The sequence below is a fragment of the Protopterus annectens genome, chromosome 7.part0, assembly GCF_019279795.1.
Source record: "Protopterus annectens isolate FY-2018-M chromosome 7.part0, PAN1.0, whole genome shotgun sequence".
NCBI classification, from domain to species: Eukaryota; Metazoa; Chordata; order Ceratodontiformes; family Protopteridae; genus Protopterus; species Protopterus annectens.
In genome coordinates, this window is record NC_056739.1 from 1,243,480,100 (window position 1) to 1,243,503,394 (window position 23,295).

Below are 23,295 nucleotides of genomic sequence, written 5' to 3' on the forward strand. Positions count from 1 at the left end.
ACCGAGACACTCGTGGTTTGCTTAACCGCGGTTTCGGCCAAAACCGCGGACCGCGAGTGTCGGTCCTTTTCTTTGCGTTTTTTGGTTATTTGCGTAGTCGGAGGATCCGACGGCATAATGTAGGCAGAATCGGAGCCGAATACCTGCTCAGCAAAGTCCGGCGGCGTCTAAGCGTCCGTCGGTTAAAAGAAGCACAGGCTAGAGAAGCTGCTACGTCGTGGTCTGGGCCTAAACAATGTATGCAATAGGAGTGGAAATCTTTATGAGGTACTTGTTTCCCACAAGATAAACAGTTATTAACTTTCTCTGACATCGGCTGAGGCAAGAGAGAGTCCCCAACGGGGTACTTAGCTTTATAGAAGTCTTCGAAGTAGTATTCGGTAATAGTAATCTCTGGATCTGACCGACCGGCACTTGCGAACAGCTTCTGCTTCGGGCGCCACGCGGCAAGAAAGACTGAGGAAAATGGCGTCGGCTGATGCCTTTATACCCAAATGACTGCCGCAATGACGTCGGGTGAAGTGCGACACCAGCCGAAGCCAGACCCAGACTTTGGAATCCGGCCGACCGAAGGGCTGCCTGACGACAGGACAACCCATTTGTAAAGACTGCAGATGCATCCTTGAAGGACATCAAAGTCTTGGGTCCTGCGTCGGTTGCTGTCCCTTCCATGACGTCAGGTCGTCAGGGGTATAAAACATGCAGCTGATGCCATTACATCAGTTTTTCTTGCACCAGATATCAGGTGCCCGCCAAATATTTAAGTAATTAAAAACATAAAAATATTCCTCCAGACAAAAGCAAATACACCAAAAAGGCTTTTAAGCATAGTAAAGGAAAGAAGAGGTATAGTAAGAGAAAAAACAGGGGGTTGGAGGGAGGGTAACCAGGACTGCAACAGTGAATACACTCAAACATCTACATTTATGGTAAGTGTACACAACTGTACTATGTTCTTCATGTTTTACTGTTGCAGTCATTACATTTGGGTAGATTCCCAAAGCTATAGTTGGGAGGATGAATTTATACAGCATTAGGAGAAGCTATAAGGCCCTGCAAGACAGCAGAGGCAAAGCCAGCTCTGGATTTAGAGAAGAAAGGTAAATAGTAATGTTTGGTGAACGTATGAACTGAGGTCCAGGTAGCAGCTTCTAGAATGTCTCTGGTAGGAACACCTCTGAGAAAAGCTGTAGAAGTAGATGCAGCCCTGGTGGAATGAGGTCTGATCCCCTGGGGGATAGTTTTGCCATGGTGCATATAGCAGAAACGAATACAATGGTTATCCATTTGGAAATAGTCAGCTTTGAAAGAGCCTTTCCCTCTGCCCCTGCAGCAAATGTCACCAGTAGTTGTTCAGATTTTCTTTGAGATTTTGTCCTGTTTAAGTAAAATCTAAGTTGTCTGTGCAACTCCAATGAATGCAGAATCCATTCCCCCTTATTCTGTGGATTGGGAAAAAAGGTTGGCAAATGAATGGTCTGTGTAAGAGCCACACTGGATACCACCTTAGGCATGAAGGATGGATTGGTCCTGAGAGACACCCTGTCCGCATGAAAAATAATGAAAGGCTCCACTGCCATAAGAGCCTGTAATTCGGAAATCCTTCCAGCTGAAGTGACTGCTAAAAGAAAAGCTGTTTTCCAGGAAAGAAATTTTAAGTCTGCAGTAGCAGCTGGCTGAGGAGGGAGAGTGAGTTTTTCCAATACAAAATTGAGGTCCCAAGCAGGGGCGGGAGCCCTCCTGGGTGGTCTTAAGTTTTTGGCCCCTCTGAGATACTGCTTTAGTAGAGGATGAGAGAAGAGGGGAGGTTCTTTATTGTAATGAGCTGAAATGGCTGAGGCATGGATTTTTATGGAAAAAAGGACAGGCCCTTGTGAAGCATCTCAGTTAAATATTGTAAAATCTGAGGAATATTGGGCACTGTTGTGCTTATCCTTTGTGATTGATTCCAGGCACAGAATCTTTTCCATTTGTCAGCATAAGATTTTCTAGTACTAGGCCTTCTTGCCTCCAAAATGACATCCATCACAGGTTTGCTGAGGGATGCCAAGGGTGAATTTAGGTGATTAGCCATGCTGCAAGATTCAAAGTTTGGAACTGAGTGTGCAGAATTTGGTTGTTCTGCTGAGACAGTAAGTAAGGTGTCTGAGGCAGGTGCCACGGTGGAAGGTGTGACACATTGCGCAGGAATGGGTACCAGTGTTGGCGAGGCCAGTCTGGAGCAATCAATCACTTTTGGCTTGTCCTGTTTGACTTTTAGTAGAACTTTGGAGAGCAGAGGCGGACGGGGAAAGGCATAGATTGATAGGTTTTTCCAGCTGAATGCTAGAGCATCCAATTTCCAGGCTTTTTTGTGATGAGTTCTTGTGCAGAATTTGTCCAACAGATAGTTCTGGGGTGAGGCAAAAAGATCTATGTCTGGACTCCCCCATTTGCGTGTCAACATGTTGAAAATCCGTGGTTCCATTTTCCATTCGTGTGGGTCCATGAGATTTCTGCTTAGTTCATCTGCCAGAGTATTCAGCTTTCCTGGCAGGAATTGAGCTTATAGTTGAATTTGATAGGTCAAGGCCATGTACCACAATGCCAAGGCTAGACTGCAAAGGGGGTAGGAGTGTGTACCCATCCCCTGCTTGTTTATGTACCACATAACTGTGGTGTTGTCTGTCTTCATCATTAATTGTGCTGGATGAAGGTAGTCCTTGAAGGCTGTCAGTGCATTCTGTACAGTAAGCATCTCTTTTTGATCGATATGAAGGTGCATTTGATTTGGGCTCCATTTGCCCTGAATGCACTTCCCTGCCAGATGAGCCCCCCAAGCATAGTCTGATGCGTCTGTAGTTAGGGTTTGGGTGGCAGAGGGTGGAGTGAATGGCAGTCCCTTGTTTTGGTAGCAGGCCTCTGCCCACCATGGGAACTCTAGTTGCAGGCAAGGTATAATAGGAATCATTGTTTCCAGGCTGTGACAATGTTGACTCCATAAACTCTAAGTACCACTGAAGTTTCCTAATATGCAGTCTTGCATATGGAATTAGAAGAATGCAGGATGCCATGAACCCCCAAGGCTTGCAGAATTTGTCTTGCAGATAGCAGGGTTTTTGTGGCCACCTGTTTGAAGTAGATAACCAAATGAATTTGCTTTTCTGGCGTAAGATAAGCCATCTGGGCAGTTGCATTCAAGCTTACACCCAGGAATGTAATTTTTTGAGAGGGTACCAGTTGTGATTTCTTTTCGTTTATGGTGTACCCCAGACAAATTAGAACCTTTTTTACAAACATCAGATGTTTTTGAAGAATGTTCCTGTTTTCTGGCTGAATTAGACAATCGTCCAGGTATGGATATATTTGAATATTTCTTTGCCTGCAAAATGCAATTACTGGAGCCAGGCACTTTGTGAAAACCCTGGGTGCAGTAGATAAGCCAAAGGGCAGTGCAGAGAACTGGTAATGCAAATAGCCTGCTTTGAAGCGGAGGTATCTTCTGCAAGATTCCCTGATTGGGATATGCAGGTAAACCTCTTTTAAGTCTAGAGTTACCAACCAGGCAGCTTTGCTTAGCATAGGAAGGAACTGTTGAAGAGTCAGCATCTTGAATTTTGGAATGTCCAGAAATGTGTTTAGAGTAGATAAGTCCAGAATTGGACGTCATGATTTGTCTTTTCTGGGTATCACGAAAAGTCTTGAATAGAAACCTTCTCCCTTTTCCTCTTCTGGGATTGGGTGAATAGCTCCCATGTTCAAGAGAGACAGTACTTGTTTCTGGGCCTCTGCCCACTGATTTGGGGGCAGGTCTGGCCATCCGTTTGGGATTGGCAGCGTGTGGAAATTAAATCTGTACCCCTGGGATACTACATTTAAAACCCATTTGTCCTGGGTTACAAGTTGCCAGTTTCTTACATGAAGTGCCAGTTTTCCCCCCAAAGGGGCGGCTGAAAGGTAAGTGCTTGGTAAGTGTAGAGGGAAGTCATTGAGACTGCTTACCATACGGAGGTGCCTTGTTGTTTCCAGATTTGGAGGAGGAGGCACCCCATTGTTTTGATCTAAAAGTCCCTTGTGGCTGAAACCTAGAGCCTTTGGAATGTCTGGGTTTGACTTGAGTGGCTCTCGAAGGAACTGGAAAGGACCAGTTCTTAGTAGGCCAGTGCCTACTAAATCTTGGAGGTTGTACTTGTAAGAAATCTTTCACAGTTTGCATAGATTTAGCTTTATCTTCCATCTTTTTTAAAACTTCTTCAGCCTTATTACCAAAGAGACGGTCCTGTTGTAAAGGAGCATCCAACAATTTTACTTTAACATGATCAGGCAGAGTTTGCTCTTTGAGCCAAGCATGCCTTCTTAGCACAGAGCCAGTTACAGCAGCCCTGCAAGATGCCTCCAAAGAATCAAAACCACATTGCAAAGTATGGTTTCCAACTTGTTCAGCTGAATGCAATAAATCCTGTAAATCTTTATTTTCCACACAGTCAGAAATTAACATAATTTTCTGTTTAAGCAGTCCCATGATATGCTGCTGGTATTTAAGCATATGAAATTGACAGTTTAAAGCCCTGATTGCCAAGGCTGCAGAAGTGTAAACCTTCTTACCCCATTTATCTAGCGCCCTGGAATCTCTATCAGAAGGGGTAGGATTTTTAGCAGTGGAGGCCTTAATGCCCTTGGGACCCTGAGAAATGGTTTCAGGATCTGCAAAAGAATTTTTGAAAAGGAATTTGTAGGAGTCAGGAACCCTGTTGTATCTGTCTGGCTTACAAGGAGCCGGAGGCAGAGAATCAGGAGCCATACTAGATTCTGAAAAAACATCATAAACAATGTCTAGGACAGGAGCTATTGCCAAAGGCCTATGTTGAGGAAGAAAATCCCTAAGTCTCTTTTTAGATTCAGAGAAATCCTGACTTTCCCAGTGGAAATGTTCCCATAAGGTACGTAAAGTTTCCCCAAAAGAAAAATCCTCAGGGGGAGAAGCAGAAGGAATGGAATCTTCTGCATCAGAGTCCTCATAAGTAGGTATAGATAAATCCTGTTAATTAGAAGAGTCAGAAGAAATAGAATCCTGTTCAGAAGATTCATAATCAATGTCTTGCCTAGGCCTCTTAGAAGGGGGGGGGGGGGGGGGTTGGCTACCCCTGATCAGAGTAATTAAATCTTCAACCATTTTGATTATTTGTTTTTTACTCATGTGGCCCAGGCATCGGTTTTTTTAGACATAGATTTAGATTTTGGCCTTAGTTTTGAAGATGGCGTTGGTCTAATATACAAATCTGTAGGCCTGAAAACACCCTCAGAAGACGGTGCCTGCAGCGGTTCCGGGCCCATCCAAGGTAGAGACATCCACAGGTTCCATAGTCGAAGAAGCATCTCGTGGCATACCGGACTCCGAATGGGTCTCAGTAGAGGCCTGCAAATCAGAAGTAGCGGGTATCAGGGGCTGCGAAAGCACCTCACTGAGTACTGGCGAACTGGCAACTGGCTTAGGAGAAGTGTCGTCATCAGTTTTGGACCTCGACGGTCTGTCTCTGTCTTTTTCTTTGCGTTTTTTAGGTATTCCGGTAGTTGGATTGTTAACCGATGACATTTCTGGATAATTAAAGCGCGATCCAAAATATTTAGAAGCAAAAATATACCGATGTTTAATAGTGTGTTGATTAAATTTAGCACAAAACCGACAGCAAGGTACGTTGTGGTCAGGGCCTACGCAAGGAATACAGTACAAATGAAAATCCTTATGAGGTATCTGCTTCCTTTACTGACATCGGTAAGGAGCAAGAAAAAGTTTCCCCAACGGGGTACTTAGCTTTTTAGTTGAAGACTTTGGTTCTGAAAACGAAAATTTCAGAAGTCGGCCGACCAGCACTTGTGAACTGCTTTTGCTTCGGGCACCGTGCGGCAAGAAAGACTGATGTAATGGCGTCAGCTGCATGTTTTATACCCCTGATGACCTGACATCATGGAAGAAGGGACAGCAAACGACACAGGACCCAAGACTTTGTTAATCAGGCCGACTGAGGGCAACCTGCCAGCAGATTACCCAAATGTAATGATTGCAACAGTGAAACACGAAGAACATCAAAGACACAACACTGACAGCAGTGGCATCAGTAATTGGGCTACAAAGGGATGCCAACCAGGTCATTCTTGGAAACTGCAAGCCTGGTGGCTCAGTGATCTCAATCTAATGATCAGAAGAGCTGGGGATGAGCAGGAGAGAAGAATGAGGTCTGAGAAGAATACCTTCCAAGTTCAGACTACAATGGGGGCCTCAAATCCATTTGAGCCTGGAAAACTTACCATAGTTTACTTTCATGATTTACCTGTAAGAGGAAACAGACCTAGCAGAAGGGAACCATGAACAGGAAGTCCTAGAGAGACCCATTAAGAGAAGAAATACTATCTTGCAGATTAAATCTGACTTAAGGACTGAGGAGGGTAACTTATCAATGATCTTTATGGGCAATTTTGTCACACCACAATCCACTGAAGATTTCCCGTCTCCCAGTAAGGAATTTTAGGGAAAAGATGAATGAGAAAATAATTTTTTGAGCTAGAATGCTCTTTCGTTTTTGAAGCCTTAGATTTATTACCTTCATGGGATTTGCCTTTATCTTTATCATCATGAGAAGTCTTAGGGGAGCTGGAACATCTCTTGGGTGGAAAGCCTCTGTATTTCATCACAGGGGAACAATCCTTTCAAACAAAGTTAGTTCCCATAATCTGTAAGTGTTCTCTTGTTAAATATGTTGCAAATACTACACTTTTTTTCACCTGAATAGGAAGCCATCAGACCTACAATGTACTTGAAAAGGCAATACTGCAGTGGGATTTTGTGCACACAACATACAATCGTCTCCATACTAAACTACCTTTACAGTCAAAAATGCCAAATATCCAAATATGAAAATATAGAAGATGCAAGTCTAATGAAATATCAAAAATCTAGTACCACGCACAGCCTATGGACAGTGTGAAATGCAATGTGGGGGTGACAAGCAACACATCCTATTAAAAAGAGACAGACAATCTTACACAAGCTACAAGCAGCAAATAAGATCTGGAGTGATACAGGCACTCCTGATTATAGAAAAGGGGAACAGAGTTAAAGCTTGAAACATTCTGTATAACACCAAAGCAGCTGTTACCAGACACTTCAGTCCTAGCAGTAAAGGAAGAGAACTCAGATCAGTAAATTAATGACCATGGGGTAAAGCAATAAAGAGAACAAACATAACATGTTAAGAGTTACAAAAAAATTTATTCATTTACACCACACCTTATAGGAACATACCATAGTAAACTACTTACCATGCTACTATTAAGATTTTTATCTATCTTGCAAAATGTGTGTGGTGGAGTCTCTCCTTTACTTGGAATTATTATGCATAAATCTGTGACAGCCAGGGAATTCTGAGTCATATTTTCTTGGGCTCTCCGGTATGTAATGTAAATTCTTTGGGATGAAGCACCACCACTAACATTTGCCGAATGCCCACTAGGAGTTGTCTGAATTACCTCACAGCCCTGCTTCAGTCTTTCCTTCCATTCATATAGCACCCTGTGGAAACAAAATTAATAAATTTAATATGATTTCTAAAATCATTTAAGGCACAAATTAACACATTCTTTAAAAAGGTAAACACTTACTGAAAAAGACAGTTTTTCTAATCTTGTAAATAAAGCAGTCGGTCCCTCAAATGTAACGTGGGTTTGAGGAGTGGGTCAAAATCACAGAAGCATCTAATTTACTCAGAGGAGCATCTGTTGAGTCATTTCCCACAGGAACACACATATCAGCATAGCATTAACAGCAAGTACTGCTGCTATTACTATAATTTAGGAAAGATGGCTGTCCAACATTTGTGGTCCCTAGTGATTTTCACGAAGCACCAGTCACAGGAAAAAATGTAGGAGCTGTTTTACCAACTTTCAAAGCATTTAAAAAAAAAGTAAAGGACTTAGTGCTATCAGACAGCATCACACACAAATTAAGTGCCCTCTTTACAGCTGATGGCTTTAAAAGCTGTATGACACTGTTCTGCCACACTTCTGTGGCAGAGTGAAGTTCTAACAGCTTTTAAAAGCTGCTTTACCCTCTGCCATTCTTCTTTGCTGATCGGTACTGTACTTTGCAAGTCCCTAACATGAGACCTAATCTTAACAGCACTTAAGTGTACTTTACAAGCTTTTTTAAACACGTTCTAAGCACTGTCGAGGTAAAGTCTCACCCCAGGGATGTGCTTAACAAGTTGCTCTCTTTCCCTTATTTTGGAGCATAAACACAAGAGTTCCATGCACCACATTTTAGTTATGCCATGCCTGCCTTGCTTTATCATGGTCAAGAGTTTTCAGCATGTAATTTCTACAAAGGCTTTAATTGTTCTGTGAAGGCTTTAGTTGTTTCTCAGCAAACATTCCACATGACTTTCACAGATAAGCATGCCACTCGTATAGATCCAGTTCTACCATAAGCCTTATGTTCCTTGAAGACCTTAGACCAAATGGGAAACTTAGAATGTGGTAAAGTAATTGAAAAAAATGAACTGAATGGAAGTTAAAAATAACTATATAGAGCCCAGCTCCGCGGTGTCGACAGATGAAGCTCTTCTTAACCCAGATTACTCAAGTTCATCTGGTGGCTCAAGCAGTAGAACAGTATGGGGGAAGGCTAGAAGTATGCTACCAATGCAGGGTCACCCATCCTGAGGAGGAGGAATGCGGCTCAGCCTGCTGGAATGCCAGCACCTACTGATGAGGAAGGCATGCAAAGTATGGCACTGGGACAGTCACTTGACCCTGCCAAGGTTGTGGTTGCCTTCATGAGGGCATGTGAGTGAACACACATACATCTAGAGGAATGCACTGCAGGCTTCTGCAGCTGTGAGCAAACATGGTAATAATTAAGGAGGGTTTAGACCCCAAAACAGGAAAAAAAAAAGGAAGCTACCTCAATAATTTCCTATTAGCTCTCTTTTGCATAATGGAATGAATAGGCCAACTTGATTGCAGGAAAGCTGATAGCTGGCAGGAAGGGAAAATGAAGGAAAAAAGCAATAAAGAATGTGTGCACAATTATTTAGGGGGGATGAAGAAAGAACAGCTTACTCTCCCACTTAGCCTACAATCGATGATCCCAACATGACTATACCACCACTTGGTAAAACTTAGACTTTACCAAATATACATATAAAATATATACATAAATTATATTATATATATGGATCCCTATCAAATGATAGAAACTTCATTTTACTGAATCCCATTTGACTGAGACTATAAGACTGAAATTTCAAAATAATGAAAAATCACTTGACTGAAACCCATAATACTGAAATCTTACAATGCTAAATTTCAACATACTGAATTGTAAAGTGGACGATATAAAACCAGAATAACTGGGGGGGGGGGGCTATGCCCCCCGCGCCATCCAATGTGGTGGGCTGTGCCCCCCAACTATATATAGTAACTCCAGGATCGCACTACAGTGGGGAAAAGGTATATGCCCTTTCCCCTCACTATAGTCCGGTCCTGGAGTTAGTATATATATATATATATATATATATATATATATATATATATATATATATACATATACATACATACATATATATATATATATATATATATATATATATATATACACACACACACACACATATACTTATATACTTAGGGGGTTGTGGGGGTGTAGCACTCCACTTATTCATGGTAAGATTTCAGTATTATGGGTTTCAGTCAAGTGATTTTTCAGTATTTTGAAATTTCAGTCTTATGGTCTCAGTCAAATGAGTTCCAATCATCTGACAGGGATCCATATATAGGTAAAACGGCAACTGAACAGCTTAAAGTCCACTTAATACACCACAACAGATTATATGATAAACCAAAACAAGATTTAATGTAAGCGCTTTCGCTGGAAAAATGTTCCAGCTTCTTCAGACTACAAACAGTAAAATACTTAGAAAAAACACCTTTTAAAACAATTCAAAAAACAAACTGCCAATAGAGTTCGTTACCCCTCCTGATGTCATGCACAAGCATTTAAGAATTAAAGCTACAGGGGGTTACTCCAACTTAAAACACACTAGGATGCTTAAGCAACCTCACAGCACAATCATTAAAGAAAATAAAGGATTTTTTTTAAAAATAAAAATAACGACAATACTGAATGTGTGTACTATAAATAACACCTTAAAATTATATCCTTTACATGATCGAGATACGGCTATATTAAGTCGCTCACAGATCTAATATACTATATTTTTATGAAGTAAACTACGATATGTGAGACCAACAGCTTGGTCTTTAAAATAATTTTTTGAAGAACTACTAGAACAATAACAAAGGCTTTGCCAATGTATACAAACCATACCCACTTAAAGACCTCATTACAGCACAGTTTAAATCACCAGCATTTAGGCACATATGAGATACTACACATTGTTGATACTGTGGACTAAGCAGGTAATATTAACAGACTACAAACCTACGTGATGGATCGTGTATGCCTTAAGTCCACCTATTCTACTAACACTAAACTATTCACCTAGCCAAAGCCTTCTTTTTAAGCAGGCACTTAATGGACAAGGCTTCATTTAACCCCGGTAGGGTGTGTGCACCTGTCCGAATTTGCCAGGTAAGTTCAGCTTCTTCTAATGCCAGCTCCCAGGGGCCCCCTCTTAAATTTCTATTTTTTCTAACACTACAAACAAAAACCTGTGTTGGGCAATCCACGATATGTTTAGCTAAGGCATTCTTGATGACAGAATTATTGATACTATAAACATGTACATAGATTCTTTGTTTAATTTTCCTTTCTGTTTTCCCTACATAGAAAGCCTCACAGTGGTCACAGACAGCTGCGTAGACCACCCCTTGAGAATCACAATTGGCATCCAATATATATTCTCCATCTCTAATAATTATCTTTCTTGTAACTTTAACATAGGTACATTGATGGCATCTACCACATTTAAACATGCCTGTGTGTACCTTCACTATTTTTTTGGGATTCTCTACCAAATTTTTCAAGTTTAAACCTCTTCTATAAGTAAACTGGGGCACTTGACCAAAAGTTCTTCTTAATGCATGGTCATCTAAAATAAACCCTCATTTTTAATTATGATTTTCTTGATAAAATGAGAATCCAAAGAGAAGGTTGTCAAGAATCTAATGACCTGCCTATGAGTGGGAACTTGGGAAGAGTTAATCTCCATCTCCAATTGTGGCTCATCAAAACGGACATCATAACCTTTCGAAACCAAAAGGGAAAAGTAGCCTGTGCGTCTTTTGTTAATAACTTCATTGAAAATGAGTTCAGTGAACACGTGAGGGTAACCCCTTTTGTTAAACATAGATTTTAACAAATCACATTCCTTAATGAAATCATCGGAATTAGAAACCATTCTTGCTGCCCTTACTGCTTGCCCCTTGACTACTGCTTTTTTTTTGATGCAAGGGGTGGCAGCTTGAAAAATGTAGGAATGCATTAGAATAGGTGGGCTTACGGAAAATGGTGGTCCTAAATCTGTTATTCAGGGTATCTTTAGAAAGGTGGATGTCGAGATAATCTATCTCATCATAACCTATTTGGTAGGTGAATTCAAGAAAATTTGTAAACTTCGTGAACTCATCTATAAATACTTGAATTAAAACTGCTTCACCTTTCCAAATGAGGAACATGTCATCTTGGTCATGTGTATACCAAGTTACATGTTCTCTAAATTTTAAATTGTTAAACAAGAATACCCTTTCCCAGTAAGCCATCACACTATTCGCAAAACTGCCACCACAGGGGGCCCCCCATGGCTACCTCACCTTTCTGCAAGTAAAACTGGTTCTCAAAAAATAAAAAGCTGTTATTCAAAACTAAGTCTAACAAAATCTCTATGACATTGATGTCTTTGATGTCAAGCCCCCTGAGATGGAGAAATTCTCTAACCCATTCTACACCAAGTTTTTGGGGAATAACGGTGTACAGATATTTAAATTTAACATCCACTGTAACAAACTGTCATCAAAAACTATCTTGTTTATATTCTCAAGAAAATGCCAAGAATTATTGCATATTTGGGGCTCAGATCTAACAATAGGTTTTAACTTAGCATCCACAAATTTCGCACATGCATATGTGATAGACCCTCTACCATCCAGTACAGGTCTAAAAGGTGGATTGGTGAGGTCTTTGTGGATCCTTGGAGTCCCAAAGAATTCTGGAATAATAGGTGCTGGCATAGTTAAGTAGTGTAGACTATCAATATCAATACTCCCTTCCAAAAATAAATCATTGAGGGTGTTATTGATTGACCTGTATTAAGTAGTGTAGACTATCAATATCAATACTCCCTTCCAAAAATAAATCATTGAGGGTGTTACTGATTGACCTGTAGGCTCCATTCACTTGGTTAAGACTAACCTGTTCATACACTATACTGTCCAAGACAACTTGCATTCTGTGTACATAATCATGCTGATCCATGAATATTAAACCACCACCCTTATCGGGTTTCATAACTCGCACTTTACATGTATTTAACAAATTAATAAATGCCAGTTCCTCACTGTCGATGTTCTTACACTTATTGGTATACTATGTATTGCTCACCAGCAACCTTCTGAAATCAGTTTTGCAACCTTTTTCAAACAAAGCTAGAGTGTCTTGCAGCTGTGGGTTAAACAGGCTGGAAACCTTTACGTTATTAGTCAGTATGGAATTGGAACCCATAAGGTGTGAAAGATTGAGCTTATGAACAAATAGTTTAAGGTCTATGATGGTTTTGACCAAACTGGCCCTTTTGTCAGGAACAAAAGTCAGCCATAATTAAAAACTGGGGGTTTATTTTAGATGACCATTACGAAGAACTGTTGGTCAAGTGCCCCAGTTTACTTATAGAAGAGGTTTAAACTTGAAAAATTTAGTAGAGAATCCCAGAAAAATAGTGAAGGTACACACAGGCATGTTTAAATGTGGCAGATGCCATCAATGTAACTATGTTAAAGTTACAAGAAAGATAATTATTAGAGACAGAGAATATATATTGGGTGCTAAATTCACTTGTGATTCTCAAGGGGTGGTCTACGCAGCTGTCTGTGACCACTCTGAGGCTTTCTATATAGGGAAAACTGAAAGGAAAATTAAACAAAGAATCTATGAACATGTATATAGTATCAATAATTCTGTCATCATAAATGCCCTAGCTCAACATATCGTGGATTGCCCAACACATAGGTTTTTGTTTGTAGCGTTAGAAAAAATAGAAAATAATTTAACAGGGGGTCCCTGGGAGCTGGCATTAGAAGACGGTGAACTTACCTGGCAAATTCGGACAGGTGCGCACACCCTACCGGGGTTAAATGAAGCCCTGTCCATTAAGTGCCTGCTTAAAAAGAAGGCTTTGGCTAGGTGAATAGTTGGACTTAAGGCATACATGATCCATCACGTAGGTTTGTAGTCTGTTAATATTACCTGCTTAGTCTACAGTATCAACAATGTGTAGTATCTCATATGTGCCTAAATGCTGGTGATTTAAACTGTGCTGTAATGAGGTCTTTAAGTGGGTATGGTTTGTATACATTGGCAAAGCCTTTGTTATTGTTCTAGTAGTTCTTCAAAAAATTATTTTGAAGACCAAGCTGTTGGTCTCACATATCATAGTTTACTTCATAAAAATATAGTATATTAGATCTGTGAGCGACTTAATATAGCCGTATCTCGATCATGTAAAGGATATAATTTTAAGGTGTTATTTATAGTACACAAATTCAGTATTGTCGTTAGTTATTTTTATTTTTAAAAAAATACTTTATTTTCTTTAATGATGGTGCTGTGAGGTTGCTTATGCATCCTAGTGTGTTTTAAGTTGGAGTAACCCCCTGTAGCTTTAATTCTTAAATGCTTGTGTATGACATCAGGAGGGGTAACGAACTCTATTGGCAGTTAAAGTTTTTTAAAGTATTTTACTGTTTGTAGTCTGAAGAAGCTGGAAAATTTTTCCAGCAAAAGCGCTTACATTAAATCTTGTTTTGGTTTATCATACAATCTGTTGTGGTGGATTAAGTGGACTTTAAGCCGTTCAGTTGCCGTTTTACCCAGTTTGTTCTCTGCTGTTAGAGATCTATATATATATATATATATATATATATATATATATATATATATATATATATATATATATATATACATACATTTTATATCTAGACGCACACACGTGTCCACACGTATGTGTATAAACTTGTGCAAAGGGCGCGCATCACAACCCCAGATTAAAAAAAAAATTGCTTTGAGCTGTCGTATTATCCTGTAGGTAATGGGGAGCTTCTGAAGATTAACAATCAAGCAGTGCTACCTGAGCAACTGAGTTTCACTCATATATGAAGATAAGCTATCTTCTCTTCCTCCTTCCTGGTAGTGGAGCTGATTTTTGGAATGATGCAGATTGTGATGCAAATCTCTCAGAGATGGTATATTGCACACTATATATATATATATATATATATATATATATATATATATACATATATACATACACAGATATATAGGGTCTATATCACGCTATCGACTGGACTAAATAGCGAATGCTATTTAGTCGATCCGATATTGTCGAAATGGCAAAATAGCAAAGTCATGGAACATCAAATTTTTTCCCAGGGAAAAAATTCGGTGGGCCGTCTTCGGGACTTTGCCATTTCCTCCACTATGGTGCGATCCCGGAGTTGGTATATTTAAGTAGGGTGTGTGTGTGTGTGGGGGGGGGGCACTTAAATTTATTTTTTTTTATGGAGCAGTGAATTTTTCCCTGGGAAAAAATTTGCTGTTCCATTTGTTCGATATTTTGTTGTTTTGATATTATCGGTACGATGAAATAGCCTTCGCTATTTACATTGTACAATAATATGATATAGACGTGATATATACACACACATTTATATATATATATATATATATATATATATATATATATATATATATACATACATCTAGACAGACACACATTTATATATATGTATGCACATATATACAAACAAATATAAATATTAACACAAATATAAACAAACATATAAATGTGCATACACACACCCACATATTTATGTATGCACATATATACAAACAAATATAAATAAATATAAATATTAACACAAATATAACCAAACATATAAATGTGCATACACACACACACACACACACACACATATATACATATACATACATACACACACACACGCGGATAAGATGCATAGTTTGGGGGGGTAGTGGCTCGCACTCCCAAGTTGGGATTTGAGCTTGTCACTGAAAAAAAAAATGTTTTGTGTTTAGTAATCTTGGGTATGCCATTGTTTTGAGTAATAATGACCTCTCAAATATCAGATGCTTTGAGCTAGAATGCTCATGTCTCAAATGAGACATATTATTAATCGTAAACTCATTTACATTTAAGTGATCTTCAAAAACTGAACCAGAAGACAACCTACCTGCTGAAAGAGGAAATAGACACAGACATTCTCCACCCAAAGAATAAACAAAATTCAGCCACTTTTTTGGTTTATGAAGTAACTTGGAACAAGTACAAAATGTGTAGTGTTGAATTTTTTACAAATACTCTGTTTTTGCTGTCCCATTAGACGACATAAGAAGAATATCCAACAAGGCACATGAAATTTTCAAAAATATTTTCCCTTACGCAATCTGAACTTAGAAGCTTATTCATTACTGTTGTCACTTTTAAATTTTTAAGGCCAAAAAAGCTGACTGCAATAGCTCTGATGGCAAACAGGGATAAAACCTTTACTACAACATGGGCAACCGACATTCAAGTTAGTTATGGGGCATCTATAGGAGCTGGCAAAGGGTGATAAGAATGACCAGCAAGATCAGCTCATTCATTCTGAGGGAAAGAAGTGATAGTTCCTACGCAAACAGAAAAGGTAGAACCACTTAACTCGACAAAAGTGTATGGAAAAAAACAGTGTATCTGGCTGATCAAATCAGGCCTGAGCCAAGAAATTGGGATTTAAAATGCTCCATTTTAAATGGCCAGTCCCTATAAAGCTTAGTGCACAATCAATAAAAAGAAGTTATGTACTTACCATAACACTCCATGTGTGTTGTCCATCTCTGCTTTTATTCTCACTTGTGGGGATAGATCCGATCCAGCAGATCTCTCTCGGCCTTTTTCAAAAGCTCGAGGCCTTCGTGGCATTCTCCCTTATCCATAATGCAGTTCCCTAAACCCTCAGATATTGTTTGCCCATGAGAAAAAAAAAACATTAGCAAAATTAAGGTTGTAGGTAAACATATTTATAGTGTAAGAAGAATAAGTGGGTTCTGAGGCTATAGAGTCCAAAGGATATCCATTTACTATTATTACCCAGTCTCCCAGGAGTGTAGGTAGGGAGTAGGTGGGTGGGTTGTGAGAATAAAGGTGGAAATGGACAACACACATGGAACATTATGGTAAGTACATAGCTTCTTTATGTGATGTTGTCAATCTCGCCTTTATTCTCACTTGTGACCTGTGGGACCGCATCCCAAGCTACCAGATTCCTGGGTGGCTCATGGGAGAATATTCCTCAAGACCATACAGCCAAAGGATGCGCTACTCCTGGAAGCCAAATCTACTTTGTAATGAGTAATAAAGGTATGAGGGCTTGCCCATGTGGCTGCACGGATACTGTCCAGAGATAGCTTAGCTTGGAAAGCTGAAGAAGTAGCCATCGCTCTGGTGGAATGAGCTTTGACAGGTGCTGGGAGAATCTTTGGAAATTCATTCAGATAGCCATTTGGATAAGGTAACCTTAGATACTGGGGTAAGCCTTTCTTAGTGTTAGAATAGGAAACAAATAGCTGATCTGATTTTCTGCATTCTGCAGTTCTATGTAGGTTAAAATACAACTATCTATGAACGTTCAATAAATGTAACGAATATTCTCCTTTATTCTAAAAATTAGGGAAGAATACCGATAACTCAATAGATTGACTGAGGTTACTTTCAGATACAACCTTAGGCAGAAAGGAGGGGTTGGTGCGTAAAGAAACTCTGTCCTTATGAAAAATCAAGTATGGATGTTTGACAGATAAAGCTTGCAAATCTGCTGAGGTAACAGCTACTAAAACAGCATCTTCCAAGAAAGAAATTTTAAGTCACAGCTAGCAGAAGGTTCAAAGGGAGGATAGATAGTATGTGACAACACAAAATTTAGATCCCAAGGTGGAGATGGGTCTTTGTATGGAGGTCTTAGAAGTGTAGTTCCTTTAAAGAAGGCTTATAAAGTCCGTTTAACATGATTCCGTAGTAATTTTCTCCTATGTGAAAGTTTGGAATTGCTGCCAACTGAACTCTAATAGCAGCTGCTTTAACCTTCATTGAAAAGTTTAGCCAATAAGTCTAATATAAAATGTAGGGAAGCAGTAAAGGGATCAATCTGATAAGAATTAGCCCATAAAACAAACTTCTTCCATTTTCCCTTGTACACTTTTCTTGTGGATGACTTATGTGATGAAATTAAAATGCATCTTACAGGACAGGAAAGGGAAGGAAACATGGCTATCAGGGGAATTGGAGCAGCCAAGCTGTCAGCTTGAGGATATTTAGATTGGGATGTACCATTCCTGATGGGTGAGTCAAAAGATCTGGAATGGGATCCAGAATCCATGGTGCATCCCAAATATGAGGCTGACGGAAGGGGAACCAGATTTGTCAAGGCCAATAGGGGGCAATTAGTATCACTGTCGTCTTCAACACATTTGCTTTCTGTAGTAGTTTGGGAATTAGAGGAATTGATGGACAGGCATAAAGAAGTCCCGGAGGTCAATCGCGAACAAGTGCATCCCTTGGGAATTCCCCTGGAGGGGGGGATCAGGGCAAAGTAGTTGCTGCATTTGGCATTGGTGGGTGAAGCAAAAAGGTCGCAGAAAGGCTGGCCCCATTTTTGGAAAATCGCTTAGACAATTGTTTGATTGAGGGACCACTCACTTGGCAATAGTATAGCTTTACTAATTTTGTCTGCTTATTACAATGGTTTTCCCCGGCATGTATTTACCAGGCTGTGGAATGGTGATTCATCACTGGGATAAAGCAAACATTCCTTAAGATTCCAAGAGCTGAATAAGTTATTTCTTACATTTATTTCATTAAATTGCACTTCAACACTTATAATTGTGCTATACAGCTAATCTACTACATTTTGCACAGTTATAAAGCTTTTTTTTTACTGTTCACTGCCTTTGTGTACTGTTTTATACTGTTTTAACTGCATTTTTCATTACTAGATATGGTTTCATTACTCTGATTGCAGTTTTACTGAATTACTTAACTGTAAACTGCTTTTGCATACAGAGTTGTATTTTCTGTTTGTGAGTGCTTTATCTGTGCATTTATTGTGAGGTTTCTGTGTTCTACTCAGGTAGCATAATCTGGATAGAGGCCTGCTGTTATCCAGGCCTGGTAGTTTAGTTTGTTGAGTTTCCTGTGTTTTTTTTGGCAGCCATCTTCTGCTGATAGTGTCCTGTCTTCTTTGTTATTGAGAGTCACAGGGTTTCCTGACCTTATCTAGCACACGTGATTGGTTGTAAGAGCAGGGGTTAGCAGAACTGGGTAGTAATTCGTGCTTCTAGATCCTTCCATCCTTTCTGGTATATGAACCCTGTGTCTGCAGGGGGCTGTGCTTGTATTTACCAAGCTGTGGAATGGTGATTCATCATCACTGGGGCAAAGTAGAAATTCCTTAAGATTCCAAGAGCAGAATAAGTTATTTCTTACATTTATTACATTGAACTGCACTTCTTTAACACTTATAATTATGCTATACAGCTAATCTACTACATTTTGCAATGTTATAAAGCTTTTTTACTGTTTCACTGCATTTGTGTACTGTTTTAACTGTATTTTCCATTGCTAGATACGGTTTCATTACTCTGCATTTTTACTGAATTACTTAACTGTATACTGCTTTTTCATACTGACGGTTGTATTTTCTTTTTGTGAGTGCTCTATCTGTGCTTTTCTGTGCATTTTTTGTGAGGTTTCTGTGTTCTACTCAAGTATCATATAACTAAATTGTTTGCAGTTAAAAGTATTCTCTAGAGTCTCCTTGCTCCTTTGTGTGTTTAAAACTTTCTTTTAGTGGCTAGAGCTAGTAGCTGTAATAGTTTCCCAGCTACCCTCCCTACTGGTGTCTTGTTCTTATACTTGATGACTTTGCAGTTGCCCGCCCATACTGTAAATTTGATCTGGGACACCTTTCCCAGTCTAGTGTTATTAGCTCATTCTACCTAATACAGAGAGAACATTTGAGAAGGTCAACCCACTTAGGTTCCTAACCTTGAATTATCTTCTGTTCCTGCTTTCTCCCTTTCCTAAAAAAAAAAAAAAAAAAATTTTGCTAGAATTTCCTCGTGTTCTGATTGAGTGTGCTTCTCAGCTGATAAGTATATTATTTGGGACTTTTTAACTGTTCAGAGTTGAATAAAACAATAACTGAATTCAGTTCAGAATACAGTTAAAATAAATTGCATTTATTTAAACTGTATTTGCTCTAATATTGCTACACACTCAAGTGTGCTAGCTTGCACTGCACCTGAATTGTTTTTAATGCTGTTTTAGCTGCTTTTCTGTAAAATTCTAAGCTTGTTTCCTGCCTTTCCCGTAACTAGTCTAGTCCAGATACAGATTTGCTGCATCCAGGACTGTGTGTAAGCTTCTGAGCACCCCAAGCCTTTCTGTGTTGGAGGGGAGCCTTCTAATCAGTGGGAGCAGTAAGCACTAGTTAGCCTATTTACCAAAAAAGGAGTGGTTTCTGGCTCAGAAATTAAAGTTATTGGTCGTTTGGGCAGTTTTTTCATCTCTTTCAACTTTCTGGTTTGAAAGCTCGCATTTGCGCTTTTCCTGCCTTTCCTGTAACTAGTCTAGTCCAGATACAGACTTGCTGTATCCAGGACTATTTTGTAGGCTTCTGAGCGGTGTCAAAGTCTGCTCTTCAATTTTTCACTTAGATCTGCTAGTTCTTTCCTCTCCTGCACTTTTGCTAGCTTATTAGTCTAGCACTTTAACAGACTTCTTCTAGCAATTATTGTAGCACACAACTGCTACCAGCACTAAATGTTCAGCTCCAGTACTTATTAATGACCACCCCTCCAGGCATGTCTAAAGGTCAGTTCCCTGTGCTTTCTCCTATTAACCTGGTGAATTTCAGCATCCTGAGGCAATGAAGCAACTGCCTCATGTACACCGACAATCCTCTCCTCTTACCTCCCAACACTTGCGCTGCACTTGAGATGCATTTGTATATCCAAACTGGAAGCCATGCACTCTCCAGTCAAGACCAGAATAGCTGGTCAAGAGGAGAAGTTCAATACTTGCACCGTACCACAAGGAACACACTGCCCTACAGAACATACACCACCACTGCCTTCACATAAAAACACAAAACCACACACTCACCTTTGCGGAGCCTCTCAATAAAAATCTACCCAAACAGCAGAGACCTCCAAGGCAGAAACGCACATGACCACCACAACGCAACACTAATCACGAGACACACAACTCTCCTAAGCAATGTGCCACTCAACCAAAGCCCCTAAGGCAAAACAGCATGCCCAACACACTAGTCATAGGTGACTCGATAGTGAGGCACACTGATGTCCCACTCACTAGGTTAAATAAGGAGAAAGTAACAGTCAGCTGCCTGTCAGGTGCCAGGATCCACCACATAACGAACGCACTCAGGTCCCTCAACAACAGGTACAAATATGACTCTGTCATTGTACATGTGGGTGTGAATGACCTGAGATGTAGCTTCCTGGACTTCATGAAAAGAGACATGGAGGAGCTCTCGGATTATGTAGCCCAGGCGGGTTTGACGCTAGCCCTGAGTAGCATCCTACCATCTCCCATAATGATACCACAGTACAAGCAGAAAATGGCCGATTTCAACAATTGACCAAGTTTTTGGTGTCCTTCTAAGGGGATCCAGTATCTGTCTGCCTGGGATGACATGACTAACAGACCTCAATGCTTTGCCAGAGATGGCCTGCATCTGTCACCCCTGGGCTTCCGGATACTGGTCAAAGCTCTTGCCACCCCTATAGTGCCTTTTTTAGGCAGTGCTCCAAAGAACAAAGGACCACCGTAACAGCTACAAACAAATGCAATCTGAGGGTCATGCTGTTCAACGCTAAAAGTCTAAATCTCAAAATGCAGTCGCTCGAAGCACTCCTTAAAATGGAGAACACTGACATTTGTGCTGTAGCAGAGACCTGGTTCAAGGCAGCAGAAAGTACCCCTGCACTACCAGGCTATAACTCATTCCACACCTTTCGGTCCAAGAACTTGGACCGAAGCTCCAAAGGTAGTAAATGTATACCTCTCACTACTAAAGGTGTAGCAGGTAAAAGAAAACAAGAATAAATTGAGCAACACCTCCACAGCTAGGAAAATACAATAATGGCAACAAGTCAAACACGTTAAAACACTGAAGTTTAATACTTCTTAAAAGTAAAACGACTCCAAGACAAATATGACAAAATGTAAAAGTCCCGATACTGAATAATACGATAAGCGCGTTTGGTAAAACTTCTTCAGATCACAGTGTGAATAGGGACTCGCTTCTACATTAAAAAAGGCTAGCAGCCAATAAAAACAAAGTAATAGGACAACTCCCTTTTTCTTTCATTCATGATTCCATAGCCAATCAGATAATTCAATTAGCGACACACCTCTTGACTAACCAACAGTGGGTCTCCTGGATTTCAGTATTGATTTCAAGGGAATTACTGCATTTAATCCAGGGGGGGGCAATCTGCCCGTAAGTTGATTATCCACTTGATTTCAGAAAATTCAGTTTTGTTAGAAATGTCCCCTTGTTTCTTTCCTACAAATATTCTTTCAGTAACTTTAAAAACAAAACAAATGAGTAGAGAAACAATGCTCTTGCCTCACATGTACATAATGTAGATCGCCTTTACATATGTCATTTAAATGCCTCAAGAGTCTCTTTTAAAAACCCGATTGGTTTTGCCAACATAAAATGCTGAGCACACTGTGCAGGTTGCCAAATAGACCACATTCTGGTTGTTACAGGTAGCTTTACAATTAAAGGTATATTCAAAATGCGAGTTGGGATGCCTGAAAGAATTACTGCTTTCAATATAATCACATGCCATGCAATTCCCACATCGAAAAGTTCCTTTAGGTCCTACTTGCAATCGCTTAGAAAAACCATCCTTAGTGCACAGAAGTCTTTTAATATTCTTTTTGTTTTATAACCAAAACTTGGCTTCTCTCCTACAATATCTCGTAGCCTTGGATCTTGAGTGAGAATTGGCCATTATTTACATATAACATCTTTTACTTGTAAATTATCTGTACTAAATGTAACCATCAATCTCATTGTGTCAGGCTGAGTACAAGGTTTACTAGAAATGTTAGCTTCTGTGCTATTCAAACCCATTTCCTCATTCCCCATGGGTTTATTAAGCGAAGAATCCATGTCCTTATTGGAATATCCTCGTAATTGTAAGCATTTCTGCAGATCTTGAATCTCTTGCTGAGTAACAGACTCTTGGGTACATCTTCTAGTAATTCTAGTGATCTCATTCTGCATAATATTACGAGTAACATGTCTCGGATGCATGCTGCTCTTGTGGAGGTAATGATTCCTCCAAGTGTCATTTCTGTACAAGGTGGTGTCTATTTTGCCATCCATTCTCAGAACAACATTGACATCCAAAAAACTTACAGAGGTGCGTGACCATTGCTCTGTGAGCTTCAAAATAGTAGTGGTGCTATTTAAGTACTGCAGAAATAGAATGAATTGTTCAACTTCTCCATCCCACATTAAGAAAAGGTCTTCTACAAAACTACCATAAAATATGACATGTTGATGCCATGGGTTGGAAGCACTAAGAATGTATTCTCTTTCCCATTAAGATAAAACAAGATTAGAATAACTGTTCGCACAGGGGGTGCCCATGGCCACCCTCCAGCGCTGCCAAAAGAAATGCTGTCCATAGACAAAAAAATTAGTTTCCAAGATCATTTCTAATAACATGCATATCAAGTTGGCATCTTTGTCAACAACATCCTGTGTCAGGATCTTCCTAATAGTCTCTATTCCATGGTCATTCAGGATTGAAGTAAAAAGGCTGTTAACATCCAGCAAAAGTGGTCAGCAAAAGATTGGATGTGTCTATTTTGGACCGCATATAACAGCATGCAGCTTGTTCAAAAAAATCATCCGTGTCTTGTAGCAAGGTGGTTGTGTGTTTTAGCACTGTTTTCAACTCCCTTTCGACATAAAGAGCCAGTTTCTGTA

General features: G+C 39.8%; 1 protein-coding gene across 1 annotated transcript in view; it reads right to left on the minus strand.

Annotated features, from left to right (window-relative positions):
- DENND4A (DENN domain containing 4A) overlaps nt 1-23,295 on the minus strand; it is a 2,763,357-nt gene that overhangs the window by 2,450,304 nt on the left and 289,758 nt on the right. The window contains exon 4 of the mRNA XM_044077857.1: nt 7,297-7,546. Coding sequence (XP_043933792.1) covers nt 7,297-7,546 — 250 coding nt within the window. The remainder of the gene's footprint in view (nt 1-7,296; nt 7,547-23,295) is intronic.